Raw genomic sequence first — 27583 nt, forward strand, 5'->3', positions numbered from 1 at the left:
CCAGCCTTTCACCAGTTATGAGTTCACTTGCATTATAGGCATTCATTTCAGTTCCCTTGACTCTTTCCTCTGCTCCACTTGGAAATGAACCTCATTTCTTTCCTTCTACTACTTCTGAAGGTATGGTATTATGTCATTCATTCTTCAAACACACAGAACTACTGGGTCTTAGTATAAGAAAATTGCCTCCTAAATTTTTGAAAATATTACATTTAATATTCACATCCTGCAGTCTTAAAATCTTGTTATCCTGTATTAAGTGCTTACCTGAAGTTTTAAAGCTTGTTGAAGAGGAAGTGCTTTTCACTCCTGTAACATAAACTACTGTTACTCTTACAAAGTAGTTGGTCCAAGGAAGGGTTCCCGTGAGGTTGCACGTGTAAACAAGGTTTCCTGTGCATGTAGTGTTTGCAGGAGAAAACCAGTCACTTTTTGTTGGCCACTAGAGAAATAAAATATTATGGTCAACTTTCTTGCTTTGCTGCAAGTGTGTCACAGTTCTATTCCTGGGTAGATTAACTACTTTGACACCTCTTAATATCATAGTGGAAATCTGACGCAGGTGCTCTTTCAACCATGGGACTTTGTCCTCTCAGAGATCAAGGACACAAACCCTAATTTTCTTCTTTGTTTTCAGGAGACCTACAAGTCTTGGGCAGTAACAAAGAACAACAGATTAAGTGTCTGCTTTACACAGCCAAAAGGAGCCTTCCCCTTATATTTCTGGATCATTGTGAGGTGCCCATGAGTTCAGCTTGCCATGATGTAATTGGAAGGAGGTGGGTTAATGGAATTGTGATGTGACATTTATTTTAGGGCAGTGAAATGTTTGGTGTAGGTCTATTGAATCTGATTCTCTATATAAAGAGTCTGCACGATCCAGTTTAGGACATGACTTTTTCTGTGCCCAGTGGTTCAGGTGTTGAAGTCTGAAGTTTCCATGCATGCTGTTCTCACTGCAGTGCTTACTTCTTACTCCTTGGACCTGGTCTTCTCTCTGGCATTTTCTCCTAACCTCTATCACAGGAAAATAAAATCCAGATACTAGGTGGTAGCTAATATTTATTGCTGAAAACTCTTTTATTCTTTTTCTTGTGCAGGGCAGACATAGGATTTGCAACTGCAAACCCATTTGGGGCAGGGCAGTGTGGAAACAGGGATAGGACTGCTGAAACAGGAGACTCAGAAGGAATTCTGGTGAGGTCATCCAGGATGTCCTTTGGCACTATGGAGCACTAAATGCTACAGCTGCACTCCTCCTTGTTCCTGGCAAATGCTGACTCCATCCTGCCCCTGCTGAGCAGCTAAGACTGACATCACCATGCTCAAATTATCCACTGAGACTTGTCATGTACATCCTACCACCCACCCTGTCCTGCTTATCAGGACAGAATAGGTTAAAGTTTCTCTGATCTGAAAAACCCACCCCAAAACTTGGAGGTATTTTTACCTTACGCAGCTCAAACCAGAAGCTGGTTCCATTGATGTGCAGGGGAGCTCTCCACTCTAGCTGGAAACTGGTATTCCTGGGGACTATGTTGATAGGTGCAGCTGGAGTCTCAAATGTTTTTGCAATGACAGGGACACTTTCAGAAAACCAGTTCTCATCAGGATGAAAAGCAAGAACCTAGGAAGGCAATGGATGAACTGGACAACACCAGAGCAGTTGGAGAGGCAGCTTTGCTTTAGCAACACCAAGTGTTTGGAAGACTAACATTTCCAACAAGACAGCATTCAGGCAACAGAGATATAGGTGTAGAAAATTGTGCACCTCATAGCTGCAAGGTTATATACCTTCATGCTGAAAGTTCATGCCCAGGAGTACCTTTCCTCAGAGTCACTTCTCAGTTTCTCATCTCAGAATGAGATCTATGAGATCTTTCTAGATCGTTCTTAAATGCCACACGTTCTTGCACATGCAGATGTTATATCACATATTAGGCAGTGTTTTAGAAACACAGAAACACAAAGTCAAAAAGTGCCTTAGCACATTGCTTTTCACTAAGCCACAGGCAAATATGACCTATGTTAGGTATGCATACTTGCATACACATATATACAGGTATTTAGGTATGTGTGTATATATATATTCCCCATTATATTGTCCAAATCATTAACAAAAGCCCCAAATCAAATTAGGACCTAGAGATCCCCTCCTGCCATCATCTCAATATTCTCCCAACTGTGTAAATCACTCTATTTGTGATATCCAATGCACATTCTGCAGACAACATGTTTACTTGGTTACTTTTGAAAATGTGATCTCTGATCATAGACCTGCTGTCCAGATACATCATTTACTGGTTTTTTAAGCCTTCATCTGTAGAGGGAGAAGCAGTACATTTGTCTATTATGAACCTACATTGCACACTTTTATTTGTCCACTTTACAGAAGAGCAATCTAAAGATTTGCAGGTTGGACAAACTGGTAAAACTACTTGCAGTTTTACCTTGAATGAGTTATTTGTTCCAGGTTGGAGGCCACTGACAGACCAGGCAAGCATCCCATTCGAAAATTCACTTTTTCTCAAAGGTGTCGCTGGGACAGGAGGCAATAAATTGACAGAGATTTGATAGCGGATGGATTCAAGAGGCCCATTTGGCTTCAGAGGTTCACTCCAAGATATGTTGATGGTGGTGTCAGACAAAACTAATGCTTTAATAGTGTCAACTGCCTCTGGTACTGAAACAGAAAGAAAAATTAATGTCCTTTGTAGAGAAGTCAAGAAAGGTCACCAAGGAAAAAAAAAAGAAGGATATAAGCGTATTAATATGATTCACTCACAGGACTGAAAGTCTACACATGTAAAACCCATATTCTGGTATAGTCAGTCAGCTGCAGACAAGTTCAAAGTATTTTGAGAGACCTTTGCTATCTTCTTCAGTATCTTAATACACAAGCAGACAAAAAAACCTAAAAAACTGAACAACAACAGGCAAACAGCTGCTGTTCTATACCTCTTCATTTACAGTCATATCACTGAATTCCTGCTCCCTCTTAATCAGAGTGTCAGATGTGACTTTAATATGATCCTTGAATATGCACACAAAAAAATACCTGTGCACTATTCCAACTGGAAAGTCTTTTCTTGAACAGAAACTTATGAGGGAAGAAAATCCAAAACTAAGCATTATTTCCCATAATTTACAATTTTTCTCAGAAATAGAGTCTGGCTGAGCTGTGTAAGGAAGAAACTGGGTTGCTGGACAAATGTCTATAGCAGCTGGTTACTCCCTAATTGTTCTGGAAAAATCAACCCTTCCTTTGAAGCTTTAAGATCACAGACTTTGCAACGGTATATGGCATGTTTCTACTCTGCATAAAAAAAGTCTTTCTTTCCTATTGAGCTGTCTAATAGGAAAAGGTAAAAAGTTGGCAAGTCATTACACTATTTATGTTCCCGACATATTAAAATGATGAGCCCATATGTTTTAATTCACATCCTAGTAGCAAGACTACAGATTATTTGATGAAATATACAGAAATTAGACTAGGAAAGAATATAAATTTCTCATTTGTCTAGCTCCACATAAAACATATGTGGAGTAAGAGTGACACTCTGTGGCAAGAGGAATGCATTAATTGTCTTGCTCTTTTTTCATGCCCTCTATCTTGCTATTTGATGGAAAGCACAAATTATTCCAAGCTTCTTTCACTTCATTAGAGAATTGAGAAAAAGGCAGAGAGAATTCACACAGCTTCAGAGGTGTTAAATAGTGTACACACTTCAAGAGGCTCTAGCAGCATCTGATTACAATTTAAACTGGCAGTTACATTCATGAAATTGAGAGCATAAGTGTCAGGACACATATACCTTCTATTTACAGCTGGCTGGAAGTTTTTCAACAAATTGTGTAAAGCTCTGAATGCTGATACAAATAACTATTCAAAATGCTCGGGGTTAGTAGGCTGGGGTGGGGTGAGGCTTTTTGTTGGTTTGGTTTGCTTTTTGTCTAAGACTTGATTTTTATCCAGATTTTTCATTTTGTCCCAACTAGAGAAGCCTGATTTGAGTTTCATGTTTCATTTTAACATGAGACTAAAAAATTCTGTTTGAGTGGAGCAATCCAGTCTCCCATTTCATATGCTGCCTTTATGCTTCATTGCTGAAAGGGTGTACATTGCTGCAGGATGGCACAGTTTACCACACAAAAACGTAATTGCGTCAATTCTTGCCACATCCCAAGAGTATTTAATGTTATTCAACCAATGTGTCACACAAATTTTTTATTACAGGTGTGGAATCCCATGCAAAGAATTGAGATCTACTGGTAGAAGGCTAGAATTGTTGGGTGTTGGGGGGGGGGGGTTTGTTTGTTTGTTTTTCTCCATAGACTCCGTAGGAAGGTAGAATCATCAAGGTTGGAGGAAACCTTTCAGATCATTAAGTCCAAGTGTCACCCAACACTAACACTGTAAGCCCTAAATCACATCACCCCAAACCAGGTGCCTCTTTAACACCTCTAGGGATGGTGACTCCACCACTGCCCTGGGAAATCTAATCCAGTGCCTGACCACCTGAACAGTGTAAGCATTTTTTCTGATATCTAATCTGAATCTCCCATCTCAGACAAGGCCTCTGCCTCCAGTCCTCTCACTGCAGGCATGGTAGAAGAGACTGGCTCACAATATTCAGAGATCCACATAGGATGGAAGCCTATTTGCTTGATGGTGCAGATGCTAAAGGATCTGTTAAGAGAAAATACCCAGCAGAGTTGAACTAGAGAACTTTCAAAGTAAAGAATGTCTGGATTCCACAAGAAAGGTGGCAGTATGCCTACACCTTTTGTTTCACTTTCATTTGAAAAATAAAAAGAAGTTCACCTTAAACAGAGAGTTTTTAAGGGGAAAGATGTGACTGCTCCCAGGACAAAAACCAGGGAATGATCTGTGCATAAGAGAAGCCACTGGTGGCTCACTGGTGATGCTTTCCTCTGGACAATGGTGGCAAAAAGAGAGACTGATTATTCTATGAATGGACATTTAAAGAAATCACAGAGTACATCCCTAAGGAAAGAAAAAAGGAAATCAGGACTCCTGGTGTGTACTTGTTGCCAGGTATTATGGATAAAATGTTTTCTTGGGCACAGTTGATCACCAGGGGAAAGAGACATTGAGGAAAGTAAGAAAAACACAGTGGTGGCTGTCTGTACTTCAATTCCATTTATTCCATCGACTCCAAAATCCAAGGAGAGGTAAAAGGAGGTAAGGGAAGACCTTAGGAGTCCTGCTGTGGCTCCCTCACTGCATGTCACAGCAACATCCACAGGCACAGCTGTGCAGCCTGCACGGCTCTGTGCCAGCCACAGCCAGGGCTGAGGGAGCCAGTGCCCAAGGGCTAAAGGCTGCTGGGCCTCTCAGTTTCACTCCCTTACCCTCCCACAGCAAAAGAACTGCTCCAACTCTGCAGGATGAGACCCATCTAATGGAGATGGGAACCACAGCATTCCCACATCCCAGTGATTTCAACACCAAGTATCCCTAGGTACAACCTCCCCAGCCCTTCAGCAAAACACAGATATGCTGTCAGGTAGGCTTGGCTATAATTCTGACTCTCTGACTTAGGAATTGAGAGTGGTGCCTGACGGCTTTGCAGGTGAAGATCAAGCTGACACTGGCTGGTGACACCAGGCACAACAGAGCAAAGCTGGCACAACAGAAGAACAAGCACTATGTACACTATGGGGAATAACTACCTCTCATAATGGCTTTCCATGTTTTCAGCAGGAGAGCTCAGCAGCAGCACTGAGAAAGTTATCTGAAGAAGAGCACAAAGTCTGGTCCTCATAAAGACAAGTGTGCATGTACAAAATTGCACATGCAAAACAACAAAAACTGCTGAGCAAGGCATTTCTGTTGGGTTGGGTTGCAACAGGTGCAAAAGCATAGCATGCCCCTTTAGCATGATCCTCCTCTTTCTAGAAGATGTCAAGAGCTTTAAGAAAACTGGCACAGCAGCTGCCCAGCAAACAGGTAGAGTGGAGCAGGGACAAAACTAATCTGCATTACCCTTAGAAACAACAATTATGAGAATGACATCAAGCCAAGGAAAAAAAGATCTTAAAGCTGAATGAATGCATAACATAGATGTTTAAACCTGTGTAATCACACACACATTCAAATACAACTTATTTAAAGATGTGGTCCAAGGCAGAAGCTGCAACTGTTTAGTCACTTTTAACCTTAGTTTATCTTTTCTTAGGAAGCCAGTAAGCCAAAGCATTAAAGAATATATACAAATATATTGAATGAAACTTAAAAATTCATCAAGGTTTTGCTTGCCAAAACCTTGCAAAGATCTACACAGGTTGCATTTTAAGCAGACTATCTGTCTGTTTTCTGATTTACAACCCAAATTTGCATACACCTTTCTCTAACTGAGATGAGAACTCTTTTGAAAATCAGAATAAAGTATGAAACAAACCTCCATACAGAGTTGTGCCAATTGTGCCTTCTCCCACAGGCAGCACTTCTTCATCTGAATAATAATTTTTCACGGCAACTTGTATGGCATAACTCGAAAATGGCTGTAGGTTCTCTAAGACAGCAATAGGGCCCTGATATTCCTGTAAGTCAGAATCAGATAATAAACATGCATTCTTAGAAAAGTGAGTCATGTGTTAACCAAATCATCTGTCAATGAAATGTGTGTTTAAAAAGTAATACAGTAGTGTTTTTGCATAGTAATATGCTTTAGTGTCTTAAAAAAAGAGTATTAGAATCACAGCTTCAGTAATAGTTCCCTACAGAAAAGAAAGCACATACCAAAAAACAAGACAAAAAGTAGGGGGGTACTTGCTCAAAGGGAAACTAAGGAATATACCACTTACCAAATACCATAGGGAAAGGAGAGATGGGATGGGATGGGATGGGATGGGATGGGATGGGATGGGATGGGATGGGATGGGATGGGATGGGATGGGATGGGATGGGATGGGATGGGATGGGATGGGATGGGATGGGATGGGATGGGATGGGATGGGATGGGATGGGATGGGATGGGATGGGATGGGATGGGATGGGATGGGATGGGATGGGATGGGATGGGATGGGATGGGATGGGATGGGATGGGATGGGATGGGATGGGATGGGATGGGATGTAGAAATGGAAAAATTCACTGACAGAATGCTACAGAATGGTTCATAAAATCACTAGAAGCAATACCACATTCCCTGTTTATAGATGATATCACATGCATTTCTGTGTGAAGTAGCCATACCAGTGTTGTTTGCTGTGGAGCAGACAAACATTGTCTTGAGCTCCTGCAGATGCTGATCATTTGTCTGGAAAACACCAGATATGTTGGTGTAGGCTGGGTTATACCAGGGCATGGCTGCTGTGGTCTGACAGATGGCAAGCTTAATGTAAAACTGGTGTTAGTCTTAGCAAGGATAGTAGGTTTCTCAGTGTCTGGCAAGAGTGTCAGGCATCTTTTATCTAGGAAAAACATCAAAAGGTTAAAAACAAAAATTATGACTGGACCAATCCAAACTTGCATGGGATTCTACCACCATTCATATGAGAAAGAATAACTACAAAGTATTCTTTCTGCTCTCACAAAGAGAAATAAAAAAAACTCCACCTGAAAGTACTTTATTTGATTACTTTCATGGACACAAAAATAGTGGTCCTCAAAGAAACTCTCATTTATCTAAGATACAACTTTAATAAAGAATTTAGGTTCTTCTTGAAATAGAAGATGGAAATGCAAATTGTAGTTGCTGTGTTGTCAGGGCAATACATATTGATGAGCCCAAACTTGCCTGTTACAGGTAAGACAGATATGCTGAATAGACATTGCCTTTCTCTAGCAGTTAAATGTTATCTGCTGTTTCTTCCAAACAGCTTTCGATGTGTAACGTAACAACAGATAATGAAAGACAAATTTGGGAGGTAGAAAAGGAGTCTGGAGGGAGAAAACAATAGAAAACTACACTGACAGTTACTGAAAAGCAACAAAAGAAAATTTCTCCTCAGCTGATGTACTTTCAAAAGCAAATTAAAAATCTATTAAATGGGCTTCCTGCTAAGAAGGAAGAAATGTAGGCATGTGCACAGGGGAGAAGGTGCAGGGACCAGTGTGGCCCTTAGGCCACAACAAATGACCCAATCGTCAAGATTTTTCTCCCGAAGTGAGCAACCCTGCCATTCCTGCCAAAGTCAGGTTCATGCATATTCCTCCCAATATATTTGCAGCAGTCAATGTAAGTTAGAAAATCTCTGTGGGGATCTCTGGGTAGAAATAATCCATTTGGACTGAAATTTGGTTCTTCCCTTTCTGCACCATCTAAGCCTGGGGCTCTTGCAGGAAACCCTGTCCCTGTGGAAAGGGATTGGCACATTCTGTACCAGGGCCAAACCAGGCTCCTGTACCAATGCCAAGCCCACACAGATCTCATGAGAACAAACATGCCCAAAGTGTTGGCAAGAACAGCCTGAGCATTGGTCAGAGCAGCTGCAGGCAGGCATAACTGTACCAGCTACCCAGAAGAATGTGAATTTTTTTGTTCCAAAGTTCATCTTGTTAAAAGATTCATTTGTATATTTTTCAGCCTTTTTATGTAAAACTGGAGCTCAAGAATTATTTTGAATGTATTCATCATGCTAGTAGCTGTTCTAAACCTCTGCATGTACAATGATAATCTCTATAGGTACCATGAATCCTAATTTTCTATTAAAACTAATGTTTTATTTCATTATCATTCTACAATGGTTTGTTTAAAATATTAGGAGTTCTAAGTGAAGCCTGGGTCTACTGTAATGTAACCAATAATTGTCTCTTGAGTACTTCATTATAAATCACTTTATTGAGCAGAGTTCTTATCTCTTTTTCTTTGGAAGGACAGATTTTTTTAGTGTTACATACTTGTGAATAAACTCAGAAATCTGTGTCATAACAGGGATCATTATCAAACTCTTGCTACAACACTGTGGAATATATTTGCTCTTTTTCTGTGCTACAATGTGCACCAACTTTTCTAAAACTCCAGGTCTGACACAACTTTGAAAATAGGCAAAGTTTGGCATTAACAAACAGGGGCAATATTCATCATCATGAGCTTCCATTGTATCCAACACAAGGCAGTCCTTATATACATCCTTTTTTAAATGTGCAAATTCTTGAAGCAATGTTCAAATGCTCAAATCCATGAGGCATACTTTACATAAATACACATAGCACAATCTACAGCTTAAATACATGCTCTGAAAGAAATTGGTTACATTCACAAAACAACCCAGATCCCCTCTACCTGGATATGATTGTGCTGCTGAGCTGTAAGCTAGGATTTTCAGTGTATGGTTTGCTCTCTTGTGAAGAAAGTGCCTTCTGCTTTCTTTATTTGCTAGCCAAATTTCTGTGTATTCCTTTGTTTCAGCGGTCCAGTATATAAATTTCTTATCTGCAGTCAAGCTGCCAATTTTATTACCTGTAGGAAAACACTGTATAAATAATTTTTACCGTCAACCTGGAGCAGATGATTTTACAGGAGCAGGAAGGTGCTTGTATTCACAGTGAGTCCATATAGGTATCTTGAACATACTATATCCTTGAAGACTGCCCCTTGAGATTTCTGATATTTTCCAGTGTGTCTCATGAAGCTGAGACACTCTTATTCCAGTTTGCAGGTGTAGATTTGAAGGTGTTTAATTACCCATAATTATGAGAACTGCTATTCAATTAACAAACACAACAAATAAAATATGAAAGCAGGAGCTGTCTAAAGAAATTTTGCTTATTTTTTTCCAAGATGAAAACCACCATGATCTGCCATCTCTCAGGAACAACAAAACACCTTTACCAGCACACCTCCTGAAAACTGAGCAACCAAGTGTTATTCCCACAAGAAGTAAACCATGGAGAATTTTCATACAATACCCTATCTGTGGAAAGTACCTTCCCCACATGATGAAGTCTGCAATGCCATTTTCAGGCATAAGTTATTTTATCTTTTCATTGAGATAAACTGCAATAGGTGTAGCTAATACGAAACCCTGGAAAAATAATGTGTTAATAGTCTAAGTGAAATCTATTGACAAGTAGCACTTGAGGCCATAGCATTTCTTTTACATCTTACTAGAATACACATTTGCATCAGTACACATCTTCACACTGCTCTTTCTCCTAGTTTGTATGAACAGGGTACACAACTGGAAACACAGAACACAAACGTTTTGTCCATATTGACTGTAGATGAATCAGTTTTATAAACAAAGTGCTTCATGAAAGCTATTTTCTGAAATGAATGAAGCTACCTAGAAAAATAAAAGACACTCAGACCTTGAATATTTGGTATTTTGATAATTCTCCAGCAGTGGCAACCATCCACATCTGAGGTCCATATTTCATCTCTTCCTCTGATAAAAAGCAGCTGGGGATTTTTGGAGTCAGACAAATCTATACTCATAGGTCTTCCTAGCTCTGCTTCTGTGACATTACAGGTGCAGTTCCTCATCTCTTTTCCTACCAGTCCTTGTCCCAGGATGTGGTGCAGGGTGCTGTTCAGAATATCATAACAAAAGATGTGGCTGCCATTGTCAAGCTCTTCCACCCAGTACAAGCGGCTGCCAAAGAAAACATGTTGCTTTCAGGAGAAAAGCTTCAGCCTAAATGCAGTCCTAGTCTGACACAGTAACTGGCTATTCTGGGTAAAATGGTTACTGGAAAACAAATGTTGTCTGGTGCTGACTTTCACTTGCATTACTCATATAGAAGAACCTACCAGAATTTAAGCATCATTTGAAATCTTTACTCAAACACAGACATCTTTTTAAAATTAGATATGTCCAAGCTCAGCTAGCAGTTCTTAAGTAGTGCTATATCCAAAAATATCTGAGATTTACATAATTCCAAAACTCATCTACAATAAAAAGTCCTTTTTGCTCTTTAACAGTTCAAGTTTTAATGAAAATCATGTCTAAAATTTGCTTTAAAAAAGTTATTAGTGGTATGTGCATTACCTTAAGAAAGGATATGACAACAGAGATGATACAGTTGAATTGCTTTTGCCCAGCTGTATGTTCAAGGCTTTTAGAGATTTTTTCTTGAGCTCAAGATCAATAACAAATATTTGAGTTTCATCCTGTGGTGTTTTCAGGGCAACAAAGAGATGTCTTGCAATCCAGTCAACTGTGATGGCTGTGACATTATGAAGATATGCATCTTTGAAAAACTTAAGGAAAAAATAAAAAAGGACAGAATTTTCCAACCTGATGTTAAAACATTATGAAAACCAGCTCCTTTTGGAAAGAAAAATGTCTGCTTGGGAAGTAGAAGTCAAAATACAAAGATGTGTCATGGATTGGCAATATTTTTAGACAAGTCAAAATTATTGCTTCACAAATATCAATTGTTGTTTCCATATTCTTGAAATTAGAATGAATTAAATTCAAATTAAAAGTGATACAAAATAAAAATTTCTTGTATTTACTAGTATTAGTTTTAAATTAAATATCTGATAAAATATCAACACAGAAGATGTCAGTAGAACCTTTTACTATTAACAGGACAACTTTAACAATGGCATACTCTGGTCATTTTTACTTTTTCAAAAACACAGTTGGCCATAAAATAATGGCAATAATGGTCATGTAATGATCATTTTCCTAGATTCTCTCAAGTAAGGGAGTAAACAAAGGAATACCTGAAACATTGAAGCATTCTGTACATTCAGAACAAAAAGAGAATCACCAGTGATATGGTATGCTTTGTCATCATTAGCAGTATAACAGATGTCCTTTACATCAGCCTTTGCTGAAAGTTCCCATATGGTCTGACCACTGTCTATGTTGGTAAGAAACAACTTGCTGGCAGAAATAGTTATTAGGGTTGGGATAGGGAAAAGATCTGGAAGGAAAAGGGCACAGCAGAATTAACAAAAAAAACCCCATCCTAGATAATCACAGTAAAAAGGAAAAGCAAGTACGAGATATGAATAATTGATGGGTGTGAACTTATCATACTTGTTTGTATGCCTCAGTAAATAAATAAAGGAATGAGATGCCCTCTTGTCATCACACTCAAACTACTAAGATATTTTCAGTGGCATTGAGAATGGCTTGCCTAACAAATTTTCGCATAGTAAAACAGATTTGCTCATTTAATTGCCTTTAACAGCCAAACTTGATATAGCCTATGATCTCTAGTGGATCTCTAACTCTCCTAGTTAACTTTGACAGCCTAATTGGAAATATATGATCATCTCTAGCAGTATACAGATTGCAGGTGAACTAGCCTGGAGTTGCACAAAATAGCTAATTTAGCATAGTCTTGAGGAAAGGCTTGAAATTCCCAAAATTTAGTCTAATGATAAGGTATGTGTCAATTTTTCATATCAGAGGATGTAACCATTTCCTCCATTGTGTCTGCTGTATGCCACATAAAATGTTGGGGGCTATTTATCAGATGACCAAACTCTTGTACTCTCATTTTCACCAACTACTGCACACAAACCATGAGATGGCAACTAAATCATCCATACCTGATGAATTCCTCTCTGCCATATCAGACAAAGGTCCTGGACCTACAGAGGTGAAGGCCTGCACCTGTGGGACAGGAGATTGATAGTCATGTTAAGTAACAGCACAAATGACTGCATTAGAGAGCCTGTAGAGTCAAGAGAGACAAAACCCTTGTCTGCTCACCTAGGAGTGTAAGTGTGTGCTCTGTTTGACACAAGGCTGTGCTGGTCAGTTCAAAGGCTACATGCAAGTTGGATCCATGGCTATGAAGAGAATTTTAAGCATTGGCCCAGAGATTGACAATCCATGCTGTATCTAACAGCTAGAGCTCAAAGGACTCCAGGCAGTCTTTTTGTTACCTTCCTCAGCCTGGAACAATTCCTACTGTTTGTTGACCTTGCAACCAACATGGTCTTCTCCCCTATTAGTATCTGGTGTATTACATGCTCTTATGCTTTTAACTTGTCTTTCAAGCACTCATTCTCTGTTCCAAACTCCAATCTGTTCCAAAACTTTTATCACAATAAAAATATGACTTCTTGATCAGTTTTGAGACTGGAAGTCTCTTCCCATGGAAGCCACATGAGTGTTTGCATTTCTCAGACTGTGGCTCTGTTCAAAAGGCCTGTCACTCTCCACCAGATCAGCTGAATCTGTGTTCAACTTGCAGTTTTTGGAAGTAGCTAGGGGAAACCTCTAGAAAAGCTTATTTTGGGCTTCACCATTTAGTGAACAACATGATACACAGAGAGGTTAAGCCGGGTATCCGTGGGTGAGTCAGCAAATCAGCAGTTTTACAAGCAGAAATGACAAGATCTTGCCCCAAGCCAAAAAAACATCTTCCAGGCAAACACATCAGACTGCACAGATAACATCTAGCACGAGACAGGCTTAGTAATTTTTCATACCTGAAACCTTACTGTGAGGCTGGGAAGAACATCCTTGAGAGAAAACTGCATCTGGATGGGTTTAACATTGCTTTCAGTCCACTCCATGGAAGTGCCAGCAGTGCTGCTTTGATTCAATAGCTGATAGTAAACCTTGAACTGTGTTAATATTCCATTGTCCCTTTCAGGTCTGTCCCACCTGAACTCCACAAGGACCCTCCCATCACTTCCATGTAGGTTATTTTGTAACACATATATTCTAGGGTTCCTAGGGGCTGAAGGAACTGTATAAAAATAAAGATAAAATACACAGAACAAAATACTCCTGGTAAAACACAAACCTTACCTCATAACTAACTCTACAGAAGATTATCTAAAGCTTAATGGTAATTGCTTTCTGTTTTTCATTGATGTGAGGCTATCTGATTTTAACTTGCCTAACCAAAAGAAGGAGTTGTATAAACAGGAAAATAAATGCACTCCTGGACTGAGACTGGGGCATTTCTATTTAGCCAAGTCCTGTATGTAACTATGGGGCTGTAAAAATTTTCACAACACAGAGCGTATTCTATCCCCTCTCCTATTCACTTCAAAATCCACTGCACCTCATAAGCTTTCTCAGTGCTTCAGTCACACAATGTTATATTTTAGCTAACTCAATTTTGACATGCATTAGAGCAAAAACAAACACTGAAGCAAGAGTAAAATGTGTGTAACATTATTATGTAACATTTATTAAAAATCTACCAAGTGGTTAAGATATTGCATGCGGCCTTTTGTGTTCATTTTAATGAATTCAATTTCTCTTTCTTGCTAGCAGTTACAGGCACACACTGGATATATTGTCCTGCATTTTCTGTTCTGAATTCAATTACTTCAATTGTCTGCATTTATGGATGCAATAGATGATCACCAAAGATACTCAGAAACATGTCCTTGCAACTCTGCCTGCGTCTGACAAGCTCTGAAAGCTGCTCACCCTTTGCCAGGGTTTCACTTGCTGACACTGAGCTGCTCCCAGTACCCATTACACATGAGGAACAGGATGTAAAATTTTAGTACCTCCTTCAGGGGCTCGAAGGGATACAGATGTCATTGGTGCCTTGCCCCAGTATGTGTATGGAGTGACAGTGAAATCAAAGAGTGCAAATGGCTCCAGCCAGTCCACTTGGTAGGATGGCACTGTCAGATTATGGGGGTGAAGGCATCCTTCACTCTCCAGAGTCTGCAAATGAAATTAAACAGAACAAAATAAAGCAAGACTTTTTTCCTACTCCAAAGGCCTTCAGTTTTCCAAAATTCCCTCACCAAACTGGTCAACTAATTCAAAACAGAGCTTCTCTTCTTGTGAGTGGTCACTGTTTCACCAGCTCCTGTGGCACTGTAGTGATGTGTAGACACGTGCCAGCAATCAGTCCTTTGAATTTAAAATAAAGCTTGCCAAATGCACTGAAGAGGGATGAAGGCTAGATTTCACGTTCAGGCAAAGGCTGTCCCATTGCCATCTCAGAGGACACTCCTGTCTCTGAGTTACTGTGAGAGGCTTTCTCACTAATTCTTGATCACTGTGATCTCCTCGCTTGGCTCTTCACATCCCAGCCACTAGCCCAGAGCCACTGCTGGCTGCAGTGATGGAGAAGCTGGACAACTTGCACTCTCTGTGCAATTTAGTTTGGTTCTTTACCAATTTTTATATGCCAGAGAAGAAACAAACTCCATTTCTTTTTAAAAATAGATGTATCAACAAGTAGACACAGTAATACATGTTGATAATAGGGAGGGATTGCATCAATATCCTCACTTGTAGAGCTTTTGATCCCACGCAGTAGAAGACAGTTCCCCATTCCACCTTTGTGGAGGGACTCCAAGTGATGTGGAAACTTGAGGAATTTCCTTTAATTCTAAAAGAAGACTCTGGCACTGAATCTGGAATCACTTTTGGCGTAGAAGAAAAATTTCCTGTCCATTAACAGAAGAAATAATAATAATAATCTATAGAATGTGAGGAATAGGCAGACAATTCACATGTGATTTAAAACATTAAAGTAAATCCTATAAGCCATCATTAAATAGAAACAGTAAATAACAACACATAGTCTTTTTATCTATACATATACCATCAGCTTTTATAATGGCACATTATCCTGACATATTTATCAGGTAGTATATATATATATCAGGTGTAACCTGATATTTTTATTAATAAGCCAAATGACTAAAGAATTTCAAGAATGAAGAACTGCTGACAGTGAATACCTTTATTGAGGAGTTTAGATAAAGAAAATAATGTACCTGGCAAAGGTTTAAGTGATGCCTGAACAAGGGTAAAGGCTGTAAACTGTGCTGGTTGTGAGAAAGGAATGCTGATGCTCTGATTGACTTCCTGGACTGTAAGGATCTGAAGCCTATTAATCCAGAACAGACGACCACTGTAATATTCCAGTGCACCCTGAGATATTTCTGAAGTACTCCATGCTGCAAATTCTGTGATGATGGCACTACCACAACTATGGAAACATGTATGAAATTAGCAAATTGATAGCACACATGTAGAGCACAGATTTATGCAATGTTTGACATGTTGTTAAGTTTCTTAGAATTCAAGTTCTGAGTACTTAAAATTAAAATTCTAAAATGTAGAAGGCAGGAAATAAAATAATTTTTTTTCTTTAGGGTCTTTAAAGCAGAACACTTTTCAGAATATGAAACATTGCAGAAAGAACAAAAAGGCCTTCATTCCCTTTATTTAATTGGAAAACAATTATAAAACAGTTTAAGACTCTGCTGCATAGATGTAGAAAAATATGAGTATTGTGAAAAATCATCCCACCTTCTCATAGCAATTCCACTGAAACAGTGAAGTCTACTTCAAAGCATGAGATTCTCTATATTCACTATATCAGGAACCCAGATTTATTTGACCCTGCTAGTTTCCTTCCATTATTTATTAAGATCGATTAACATTTTTTTCACTGGGATCACTGGTGATTTAATCTGCTTTGTATATTGTATGTCAAAATTTACAGGCCTTTTTAGTCCCAATTCATCTTGGTAAGAGATTAAATATGTTGTAGGAGGTATCATTTTGCCATCTCAGAAATGTCTTTGAGCTTAGCCACATGCTATCCAAAACAAATTTGGAAAAGCTTTGACACACCATCAGGTCCATTAGGATGGATCACTTCTAATCTCTGTATTCTGGCATGCCAGGGACAATGATTTATGACTGCCAATTGGTTCATAATGGAGCTGCATGTTCCAGCTAAAACTAATCAACATATTTTGATCCTTTAAGTGTTTACTATTAATCATAGTAAGTCTAAAATCAGTCATAAAATTCATCTGATTCCCCACAAAGCCAGCCTGCAACGTTATGGGTGCATGTAAATACAGATGCTGCTCAATTAAGTTTAAGCAGTTTAATTTGATGCTTGGAAAAAAATTTAGATAATTGCATTCTCCACATGGAAGGGAGCAAAAACATAATATGCATTATACACTCTGCACCATTTTTCTCCAGGTTTTAGTATATAATCAAGCTAACCCATAAACACTGTTTGTTCTGTTTTGTCTTATTAAACTTTGCCTTTCTGGAGTAATGCAGCCCTTTCACGTTCAGGATGACCAAGAGGAAAGCCTGCTGAGTACTGTTTGCTCAGGTGAGAAAGTGGTGTCGCTTCAAGTCCTGAGATTCATGAAAGACGAGCAAGTTACAGAGCTCCAGGCACTTGGAAACTGCCAAAGGTTGTAAATGCCAAGACAAAATAGGCAATAAGCAGCAATTATTTCCTAAAGTTAAGTCTAAAAATAGATGAGCATGACCTCAGTTCTGTTGAGGTTCCATACCGTGTTTCTCTCACTGTAAAACTGTTACCAACCATCACAACATGTAGTTTTCCATCAGCTAGTTGTGGTCATTAGCTCTTCTTTTTGTCTATTGTTAAATTAGTAAATAGTGTGCCCAGCACTGGACAACATTTTTTTTCTTAAAGAGTATGACAAAAACTAGAAAATGCAGACTTTCTTACCTCTTCTATACATTTACTTACCCTTCTTGGCAGAGAGAAGCTCTGTATAGGTTTAGACATAGATTATCTTGCACAAGCCAGTAAAGAAAACCATTGGTGAGATCCAAAGTTACACCAACCACCTAAGAAAAAACAGTCCAAAAATCAATTTGAACACATCTTCACTTCTGAGGTAGGAGCCCTTAGGCACAGCAGTTGTCTAGACAACACCATGAGTAGCTCTTTATTGGCAGAAATAGCATTACTACCATGAATGTTTATTCTAACACAAAAAGAGATAGCACTAGAAAATAATCAGGTCCTGGTGGATGCCTCTTTATAGCAGCTGATGATTTTCTAGATAACTTTTTTTTTTAACACCTGTCACAGTGTTCATCCCTGGAGTATCTGAGTACCTCTGATATGATGGCAATAGCATATCAAGAGCTTAGTGGAATTACCTATCAAAATCTCTGGTATTTTAACATTCTTTGTCTGAAAAAGGTGAGTGATATCCAGTCTGAAAGTCAGAATGACCTTTTGAAACAAGTATGCCGGGTCTTTTGCCTTTGTTTTCCAGCTTTGATTTTATATATAAACAATTAAAATATTGCATTGCTTATGGAAAACAGGCACAAAATTTTAATTCATTTATTTGATTAAGCGGGAAATTTGAATATTTAAATTTTTGTAAATTATTTGTTATTAAATAAAGGGGGAAGGAAATTAAACAATCTTCCTGTTCATTACTTCAAAGTTTCATTTTCCTTTAAGGGAGGTGAAAGATTTGTTGTTTCTTTTTAATAGGATCTATTATTCAAAATAGTTTTCTTGTTTCTGCAGTAAACAACAGATTCTATGCCATATGCAACAGTAATAAAAATCAGACATTTAATAATCTGTTCCGTGAATAAAAAAGAATTTCCTTCCATAAATTAGTCTGCTAAATGTTATCAAGTTTTATCTATTTTGTATCATTAGCACAGCTTACAAGTTGTTTGGGGCCTCTCTGAACATGTTTTCCAGCAAGTCTCAAACTTCTCATGCAAACATTAGTCATAACTATTCTTTTATAAGCTTAAATTTCCATTATGTATGTAAGTGGAACAGCCTTTTTTTCCCTAACTCTTCATTAATAAACTGCAGAAGATGATGACAGGAAAGCAAATGCTATATCACTTAGTTGTCTGTTGCTCCTTATGTAATCACATTCTTGACATATTTCTGTTGACATTGTATGTCAGAAAATCAAGGTTTGAATGATTGCTCCTGTAGGTTGTCCTGTTAAAAATATCTCACAGCGTGTATCTGCCCAAGTGTATATTTAGTCAGTTGTGCTATATTTTATCCCATTTACCTATTCTCCCTCTTATGATCAACACCAAAAGACATCTTCCTAAATTTATGTTGCTTTTTTGAAGATTTGGGTCCCTCTTCCTTGCCCCATTTTTTTTTTTCTGCAGCTATAACATTTTTCTATATATGTGTCCATCTTCTTTATCCTGATCCCTGTATCACCTTTATTAAAAGGCAAATAAATATTTGTGCTATTCATTTTCAGGAGTTAGGCAGTAGTTTAACACCTCCCTTCTGTTACACTTCAAAAACAGGCATAATATTTCCCAGTTCATGAGAGGTATTAGTCTCTGGGCATGACATGTATTTTGATGGTGCAATGTAACTGAACATCATGAGATGCGGGAAAAACTTAGCTATTTGAAATACCCTTTGACTACAAATATTGAAATCACACATAAAGGGTCCTAGGCCCACTTCCACATAATGCACTTTGCTGCTCCCCTATAAATTACTTTTGTTCTAGTTATATTGCACAGTGTAAACAACTTATTAAGTGCTTTGGAAATTCTATGCCAGATCCTAAGATGGAATAAATCAGAGTAGCTCTGTTAAAATCAATCAAGCTCTGCCAATACACACCAGCTGAGCTAAACAACTGATCAGAAAATAAAATAATTGCCATAAAAGGATCTAGTTCCTGCCAAAGAAATTAGACTTTCAAAGCTCTGCCTTTGTATTTGTTTAGGAAACCTGCCATTTTCACAGTAGACTCTTCTATTCCTACTCCTAGTATTCAGAATTCAAATTAAAAGGAGGTGCAGCTACAAACTGCTGAAGATCCAGCAGAACTACAATTCTTTATTAGAAAAACAGATGGTGAGTACCAGTAAGAACCATTTATGTGGACAACATGCTTTAACTGTTGGATAACAACAATTAACTGTTACATCTGTGTTTTAATACTGAGGTAAGACATGCTCTTTTCAGGTAAAGGACTTCACTGTGCAAGGAAGATAGATATTAGTACCTTTGCAAACCTATATTGGCCTCCTGATATTGAGATAATAACAACCAACTCAATTCCACCATTAAGCATGTTGTGCTGTCCTTTTTTTTTTTTTTTTTTTTTTTTTTCTGATAGTTTTATTCTGAGTTTTATTTTGATAAAGAAACACCTGTCAGCTACAACTGGTCACTTCTCAATCTAGACATTTTTACTTGGCTTTTTGCCTGTGTGCATCACAGCAGGAGGCTGAGTTCAAGAAGTCAGTGCATAGATTAGGGCAGCAGAGAAGCAGGAGAGGAGATGTTTGTTTGTAGGAGGTGTGAATAAGTGAATGGTTGAAGGCTGGTATCACTGACATAGAGAAAGGTGCAGAAAAAAAATAAAAATGACAGGACCAGACAAGCAGTTTTACTGCTGCCAAGGTTCTTGAAAGCAAGAACAAGAAATCTGAGGTTAGCATGAGGCGATCCAGAGAAGCAAGTAGTGAATCAAAAGAGAAGGGCAAGGAAGTTGAGCTTTGGCACTTAGAATAAACTGGAACTGGCCTGTCCTTTGCCACAGATCATCCAGAAGAATGTACTAAGTCCAAGTGTGCCACTGAGCTTGGATAACAAATATCTTTCCATGGAGACAGTCCACACCAGCCAGCTTCCACAGAAAGGTAGGGAGGCTGGTGCTGGATTGGTCCTTTGCAGCACAGACTTCTCTCTCACATGCAAAAGTTTAACAGTTCTTCTGTGTGCAGGATTACAAGGATAGTAGGTGGCACACCAGAACCTGCCTTCCTTCTACCCAAACCCTCATGATAGTGAAAGACCTGTGAGATTAGCTGGCCTTTTGGAATATTAATTCCCTTCCATGGACTAAACTAGGCCTGGCTTTTTTTTAATAATCAGAGTAGCACTGAATTCAAGGACGGACGGACGGACGGACGGAAGGAAGGAAGGAAGGAAGGAAGGAAGGAAGGAAGGAAGGAAGGAAGGAAGGAAGATGCTAAAACCCTGACAGATCTTTTCATGGGGAGAATACTCAGTCTCAGAGTTCTTCCATTGTGCAGGCAACACCAAATTCCACATACCAAGAATGAGGTCAAATCTCATATGGTGGCAGAGGCAGGATGGACTTGGAGAAGACCACAGTGATCTATGAGGAGCCAGCAGTGAACCAAGTTTTTAAGAGACTTGAGCAGAGATGTGGAGGTTGTCTGTGCAGGCCCCAGAGCACAACAAAATGTCTCCAGGTAGGAAAAGGGAGCTAATGAGCTTCCACATACTACAGGATCCTTGGTGAGCTATTGGTGGAAATAGCATCTCTATTTTCCCTCTCATTTCTACGTCTGCATGGGACCCATTCTCCACCCTAACAGCTAAAACAACAATCCCCCGTCCCTTTCTTCCCCCTGTGCTGGCAATGCCTTTCCTCACTCTTGCAAGAAGCCCCTTCTCTCTGAGGAGCTGCTCTGCCCTGCTGCAGGCTCTCCACAGCCTTCTGGAGCTCCTGGTGAGCCTGGGGCAAAGCAAGAGGGGCCAGGCTGGGACCAGGCCTGTGTCTGACTTGGGCACGGGATAAAGAGAGGATGGGGAAGGGAAGGGGTGAGGAAGGAGAGTCTTGGCAATCCTCAGGGTGTTGAACTTGCTGTTCCTGCCACCACATGGGGGACAGGATCAGGGCAAGTTGCAGAATGTCAGAACCAGAGGACACAGTCTCAAACTGTGCCAAGGGAGATACAGGTTGGATATCAGGAAGAAGTTTTTCACAGAAAGAATAGTAAAGTACTGGAATACTTTGCCTGGGGAGGTGGTGGAGTCACCATCCCTGGATGTATTTAAAGGAGACTGCATGTGGCACCTTGTGCCATGGTCTAGTTGAGGTGTCAGGGCATGGGTTGGACTCCATGATCTTGGAGGTCTCTTCCAACCCAGTGACTCTGTGATTCTGTGATTCTGTGATTCGTGTCAGTGGCAGATGTGGCACCCTCACCAGCACTGTGGAGGCAGCAGCATCACCAATCTGGGCCAGGCTGCAGCAGGGGCAGATGCCATTGCCCCTCTCTCATCACCACAGGTAAAGCCTGTTTCTCTAACAGCACCTCTGCAACCTGAAACGCAACCTTGATATCCCTGCCTAGTGCTAAACCTCAAAACTGGCCCTGTCAGGTCCTGCAAGCTGGGGAGCATCACAAAAGAGGCAGGATGCTATGAAGCTCTGGTTCCATATTTTGATGTGAAAGCCAGAAGTGACCATTAGACTTAAATCATTTGGAAAAAAAAGAAGAACCTTTCACATGTGGGAAGGAGCAGCATTACAACCACAATTTTAACAGCCATGAACACTGTCTATATTCAAGAGATCTAAATACTAAAACACACACCACCCCTCCACCCCGTCTCTCACAAAAAGAAAGAAAAGTAAAAAATCAGTCACCTGTTTACCAGAAAACTGTAGCTGCTCTTGTAACAGCAGATATTCCTCTCCATTCAATCTTGTGCTCTCCACTGAGTACATCGTGGCCCAGTACAAATAGCCATTTACTGAATCCACAACTAGATCCTTCACTGGGAACACAACATGAGCTACAACATCTATATGGCCTCCCCACAGTGATTTCCTGTAGATCTAGGGACAAAAGAATTGACTTCAGTATCACATCTAAATCATCAGCTATGATCAGCTGACTGTACATTAGTGACTTTTCCACAGCTGTTTATCAAAAGACTGTGCAAGCCTTCAGCTTTCAAAGCCTAAACCTTTTGCATTCAAAGTAAAAGGATGAAGAATAATGCAAAATTATTAGTTCATTTTTGCCATCAAGTAACAAAAGAAAGAAGCTGAAATAGCTTTTTCCCTTCGCTTTCCCAGTTTTGGCAGCCTTCTGTCTGACAGAATTTCTCACCCACTTCATACTCACTATTCACAAGTGTAAATGAGGGTGCAAGGCAGTGTGAAATCTGGCCTCCTAGCTCCAGTTTTTAAAACAGCTTCTGACATTGCACTTAGAAGAAATGAAAGGCATAATTTGACAGCACTGCATAAATTAGCACTACAATTTTGAAGTCAGATACCTTTTAAATAATTCACATGTCAGTGTTCCTGATATGAGAGTGTACAAAGTGCAATTGTAATTACTTCTTAACTGCAGTGATCTGCAAAATGTCACAGAGCAGAGGTCAATCTTGAAAATCTCTGTGTAAACAAATAGTGCCAAATTTGATTAAAATAAAGTCCATCTACTTCTTGGCTGAGATCAACAGGGCAGCCTCCATTTTCACTATCTTCATTTATTTTTACAAGGTTGAATCCAACAAAACTGTTGATAGCACAATTGATTTGCCTGTTTTGCACCTGGTGAATTCAGTATCCTGTATTAGTGAATGTTAGTGAATCTTTTACCCCAAACTTTTGTATAACTGTGGAAAATCACTTGAGGAAAGAAAGGCCTCCTTGTTCTACACTATAATAGCAAAGGTCTAAATGTATCTCAGGTTGCAAGAAGTAGGGATTATTTTCCCAAATAGTGCCTTACAGTATTTATTGTTGACTTAAGGGATTTTTTTTCTTTTAAGAAATACAGCTATACCTACCGTATTTGGTTTGCCAGCCCAATACAAACACTGACCCAGCCAATCAAAGGCCAACATCCTTGCATTTCTGATGTCATACACATAAGTGCTCTCAGTGGTACCCTTTCTTTTGTTCAATGTCCAGGTCTGAACTTCTCCCATGGAATTAATCCAATAAAGAGTGTTATTATACCAGTCGAGGTCTTGAAGAAAAAAGGAAGATGTTAAGCATTACAAAAAAATGTCAATTAAAAAAATAAACCATTGCTTTAAAGAATAAAAAACAGGCACTTCAGCTTTATAAAAATCAATACAAATGCACAGTTAGGCTCAGCTAATGTGAAGGTAGATGCTTCCTTGTAGGAAATAATGTACATGTATTGTACATGTACAGCCCTGATTACTATAAATGTATGACATATATTGGGATGTTGGAGACTGAACTATTTAGTTCAGAGGGTTGATTTTAGCACTGCTGTAACCATGGTGCTGTGGTGATGTCAGTAGGGTTTCACTAAGGATTAATTTGACTCATAAAACAGAAGAAAGGGGGTGAACCCAAAGGGTTGGCTCAGTGAAACTGCTGTACTGCACTGCAGGACATCCAAGTCTAGAGAGCTCCTGTCTTTCAGTGCTGTTGGTGAAATATATGGAGACCTAACAAATGCCAAAAAGCCTGTAGCAGCAGCATGCAATTAGTTTAGTAGGTACCTGAGACGTTTCTTATATGAGGATAGAGGAGTTCTCCTGGCCTGTAGCTATCCAGTCTCTGCTTCCAGAGACCTTCAGGCCCCACAGCCAACATATAGGGCTCTTCTTCAGCTGCAAAGGAAGAAAACTGCACTTGTGCACACCAACAAGCAATTTATGTATAATATTTGCATTTCAATAGCAGCAGTGACTGTTTCTGGGAAGTTACAAAAGCACCTTTAAAACTGCCCCTGTCCTAAGGAATAAAGGACAAACAAGAAATGCATGAAAATATCATAATTTGAGGAGCTCAGAGATTCAGGGCAGGTTCAAATCCAGAACAATAAGGCAATCTGGAATCCTATTAGAGGCTGAAAAAACACTGTGGGTTTGGACCTGTCCTTACCAAAGTCAGGTAAAAGTCACCCCTAAGCCAGTCCACCACCTTAAACTGGAAGCTATTTTCCCCTCAGACATAGGTTAATTTGGGTGAAATGGGTTTCAAAATCATTCCAAAGACATGGAAATCTTAGACATTTTACACATTTCCCCTGATTATCTATTCTTAAACCAAGCATTTTCAGCATTTGGCGAGCTGCACTTTTCTATGAATTGTCATTAACCCTCAGGGCACTGCACAAACCACTTAATGGTAGAAAGTTCTTTACAGAGCAGTGGAAAGGGATAACACCTCTTTTACCATAATGTTTTTGATGGAGTATTTGCATTAGAAAAATTTAGATAAGTGCCAATATTAATGCATAAAAATATTTATATCATTATTCTAGTTTGAGAATCTTACTACTTTAACGTAAAGCAAATTTACTTATCCTGTATTCTTTAACATTTCTAAGAAAAACCTTTTTGTGCCCCTTATTTTGCAGTCTTTGCCCAAAATGTGTGCTTCACTAGGTGGAAAGATTTATACACACTTTGTTTTTCATTTTTCCTTTGTGACAAAGCAATTCTCACCTTCTTCTAAAGCTGTACCTCTAAATGGCTCTGACCATGGCCCTGCACCAGCAGGAGACACAGCTCTGACTGACACTTCATACTCTGTGAAGCTGGCCAGCCCCTTCACTATAAGCCTCGTGTTACTGATATTTGAGACAACCCATTCCTCCTCAGATGGCAGCTGAGGTGACACTTTCACATCGTAGGTCCAGTTCTGCCAAGCAGATAAACCTGTGCAAAGCAAATAATCGTGTTATTACAGTGTACATGGCTGTAACTGGTGATACACGTCCTTTGAGGAAGATGTGTATTGGAGACTCCTTTCAAAAATGCTAGTACCAGTGGAATTAGGAAAGAGATACATTAAAAATTTGTACCCTTCCCCTCTGGCCCCATGCTTCAACCCCCATGAAGAACAAAACTAGAGCAAAAATTTTCCCTGGCCAGGTAATATTCAAAGATACATGCACAGAAGGTAGAAACCATAGCACAGCCACTGATCAAAAGTCATTACATCTCTGCCATGCATTTTTGGTGTGATATCAGTATCCATTACTGCTACTCCACAACATACTTAAGATCAAGCTTTCCTAAAATCCTTGCAGGGGACATATGAGTTGCCAACACAAACTTCTGTTAATTTAGACAGACAATCTAGCTATTTTACTGGCAAATTATGGGCTAAATTTTTCAAACAGACATAATTCCATAACTTCCATCAAGATCTGCTACTGAAGTCACTAAGGCCCAAATCAAGAAAAGGGAAGCCAGAAATTTGCTTCTCTGGAAAGAAAAGAAGTAGACCTTCAGGAAGAATCAGCTGAACTTACTGGTTCCAATGGTGTGTTCAGGTGGTCTCCAGCTGATCACGGCTCTGTCCACTCCAAACAGAGCCGTGACAAGATGAGGAGCAGTTGGTAAAGGAAAAGGCTGAGTCGATGGCCCATAGAAAACCAAGTTGCCAATGCCAAAGTACTCTGGATAATCCAAATTGCAATCCACAATGTACTCATTGAAGCTAGAACTTCCCTCTGGAGAGACCTCCTCGTGGAAAACTGCAGAGCCATCCGTGACCGTAAACGTGTTATCCTCGTAAACGAAGCTCTCCATGTCATCTAGTGGCACGCGTGATCTCAGCGTGTGAAACTCTGAACCATCAAGGAAACCTGACACAAAGGTCTGCTCTGTCTTGTTGAAGAAAATGAGTCTCTTAGATTGGAAGTTGATCGTGAAGGTTCTCAGAGCACTGGATCTCACCACTGGTGAAGCTGCGGAGGCAGTGCCAGGAAAGAGTGGAAGGTTTGCTCTGTATATGCCATCCTCCAGGAGACAGAAAATATAACTGGCCATAGAGCAAAATAAACCCAAATAACTACAGTGCAAGAAGTCTGTAGATGAGACACAAATATTTTAGCAGATAAGACATGTGCCTGTCTTTATGCACAATAGAAAAATGCTTTTGGCTCTATTAGTGTATATATGCTGAGGAAGTAGACACATCAGTTTTTACCTTCTGGGAATTTGCATAGCAGATTATTGAAGAATATTCTTCTATAATACCTTAAATGTTAAGCATGAACACTTAAAATTCATAGAGCTTCATATTCATAAAAGCATGAAATTTCTGAAACCTCAAATTTCTGTATTGGAAAAGCTTTATCTCTTCTGCTAACATCCTAAGGAAGAAAATGCAGGAAACAATACTCTTGTTCCAATTGGTTTGTAATCCTTTACTTGTTGCTAATTGCACTTCTGTTTTGTTAACCTAAGTGCTTGAAACAGAAACCTAGATGACTAATGAAGTGGAGAAAATTAGAGAGGAGCTTCATAGCACCTTTGGCACCAAGTGCTCCAAGGAGTTCACTTACCCATTATAGGGATCAGCTATAACCTTCCTAGGGGATGTCACATAAAGAGGAGTGATGTCTTCAGCTACCGTGCAGTTCTCTAAATGGCAGACGTGTATCTGGGGAATGAGAAGAAAAACAGGTGATGCTTTCATAGGGTGTTTGCTAATGAGCAGACAAGCTGACCCAAGATTCCTCCAGGGGATCCAGATAGTGAAACACCTCTCTCACAGTCCTAGGTCCTTCTGGGCTCCTGGGTGCTCAGTCAGCCAAGTAAAACCCTTGCACACAAAGCCACGACAGCTTACCCTGAAGCTGTCAGTCATACCTCGAAGCTGGAGGGAAAATTGTGTATCCAACTGCCTATACTCAATTTGGAGGCAAACTGGCAGGGAAGGGAAATGTTTCTCTGATCCTTGAAGCAATACCTTGGAATTCAGAAATCTCTGCCATCACTCTGTTCATTGACAGCTCATTTGTATCTTTTCATCACTATTGCTTTTCCTTCTCCCCATTTCCCGTGCAGTAAGCAAAAAATCAGACAGGACAAGAGGATTAAAAAAAAATAAATCCCCTGCTAACCATTATGGGCAAGTTTATAGTCCTTTGTACATTAGAGGATTACATGGGTATATGCAAAATCTGACCATCAGTGCCAGACTAATGCAATTAGTAGACTGATGTTTTATGAGTATGAAATCCAGTGCAGAGTTGCCATCTCCATTTTTACTTCAAACTGAAGCAGCTGTAATCTGAGCTTTTGCCATTGTATGAAACATTTAACATATTTTGTAAATTATGACAGACAGTAAAATCACTATCTAGTTATCTGACCATTTTCTTGAGGGATGGGTAACTAAGAGAAAAAGTG

General features: G+C 39.5%; 1 protein-coding gene across 2 annotated transcripts in view; it reads right to left on the minus strand.

The window, feature by feature from the left end:
* The window catches only part of ROS1 (ROS proto-oncogene 1, receptor tyrosine kinase), a 70082-nt gene that overhangs the window by 27716 nt on the left and 14783 nt on the right, over positions 1 to 27583 (minus strand). Inside the window, exons 12-32 of one of the 2 annotated variants that reach the window (XM_056488332.1) lie at positions 26734 to 26831; positions 25696 to 26207; positions 24884 to 25096; positions 23933 to 24043; positions 23243 to 23424; positions 22086 to 22277; positions 17399 to 17499; positions 15642 to 15856; positions 15151 to 15308; positions 14412 to 14574; positions 13371 to 13633; positions 12483 to 12546; positions 11646 to 11848; positions 10963 to 11174; positions 10283 to 10566; positions 9255 to 9431; positions 7223 to 7440; positions 6426 to 6567; positions 2451 to 2683; positions 1451 to 1627; positions 268 to 442 (exon numbers count right to left, since the gene is read on the minus strand). In XM_056488332.1, coding sequence (XP_056344307.1) covers positions 268 to 442; positions 1451 to 1627; positions 2451 to 2683; positions 6426 to 6567; positions 7223 to 7440; positions 9255 to 9431; positions 10283 to 10566; positions 10963 to 11174; positions 11646 to 11848; positions 12483 to 12546; positions 13371 to 13633; positions 14412 to 14574; positions 15151 to 15308; positions 15642 to 15856; positions 17399 to 17499; positions 22086 to 22277; positions 23243 to 23424; positions 23933 to 24043; positions 24884 to 25096; positions 25696 to 26207; positions 26734 to 26831 — 4093 coding nt within the window. Of the gene's footprint in view, positions 1 to 267; positions 443 to 1450; positions 1628 to 2450; positions 2684 to 6425; positions 6568 to 7222; positions 7441 to 9254; positions 9432 to 10282; positions 10567 to 10962; positions 11175 to 11645; positions 11849 to 12482; positions 12547 to 13370; positions 13634 to 14411; positions 14575 to 15150; positions 15309 to 15641; positions 15857 to 17398; positions 17500 to 22085; positions 22278 to 23242; positions 23425 to 23932; positions 24044 to 24883; positions 25097 to 25695; positions 26208 to 26733; positions 26832 to 27583 lie in introns of those variants that run through there. The other variant, XM_056488333.1, reaches the window with a different exon arrangement.

The sequence above is a fragment of the Oenanthe melanoleuca genome, chromosome 3 (assembly GCF_029582105.1).
Source record: "Oenanthe melanoleuca isolate GR-GAL-2019-014 chromosome 3, OMel1.0, whole genome shotgun sequence".
NCBI lineage: Eukaryota > Metazoa > Chordata > Aves > Passeriformes > Muscicapidae > Oenanthe > Oenanthe melanoleuca.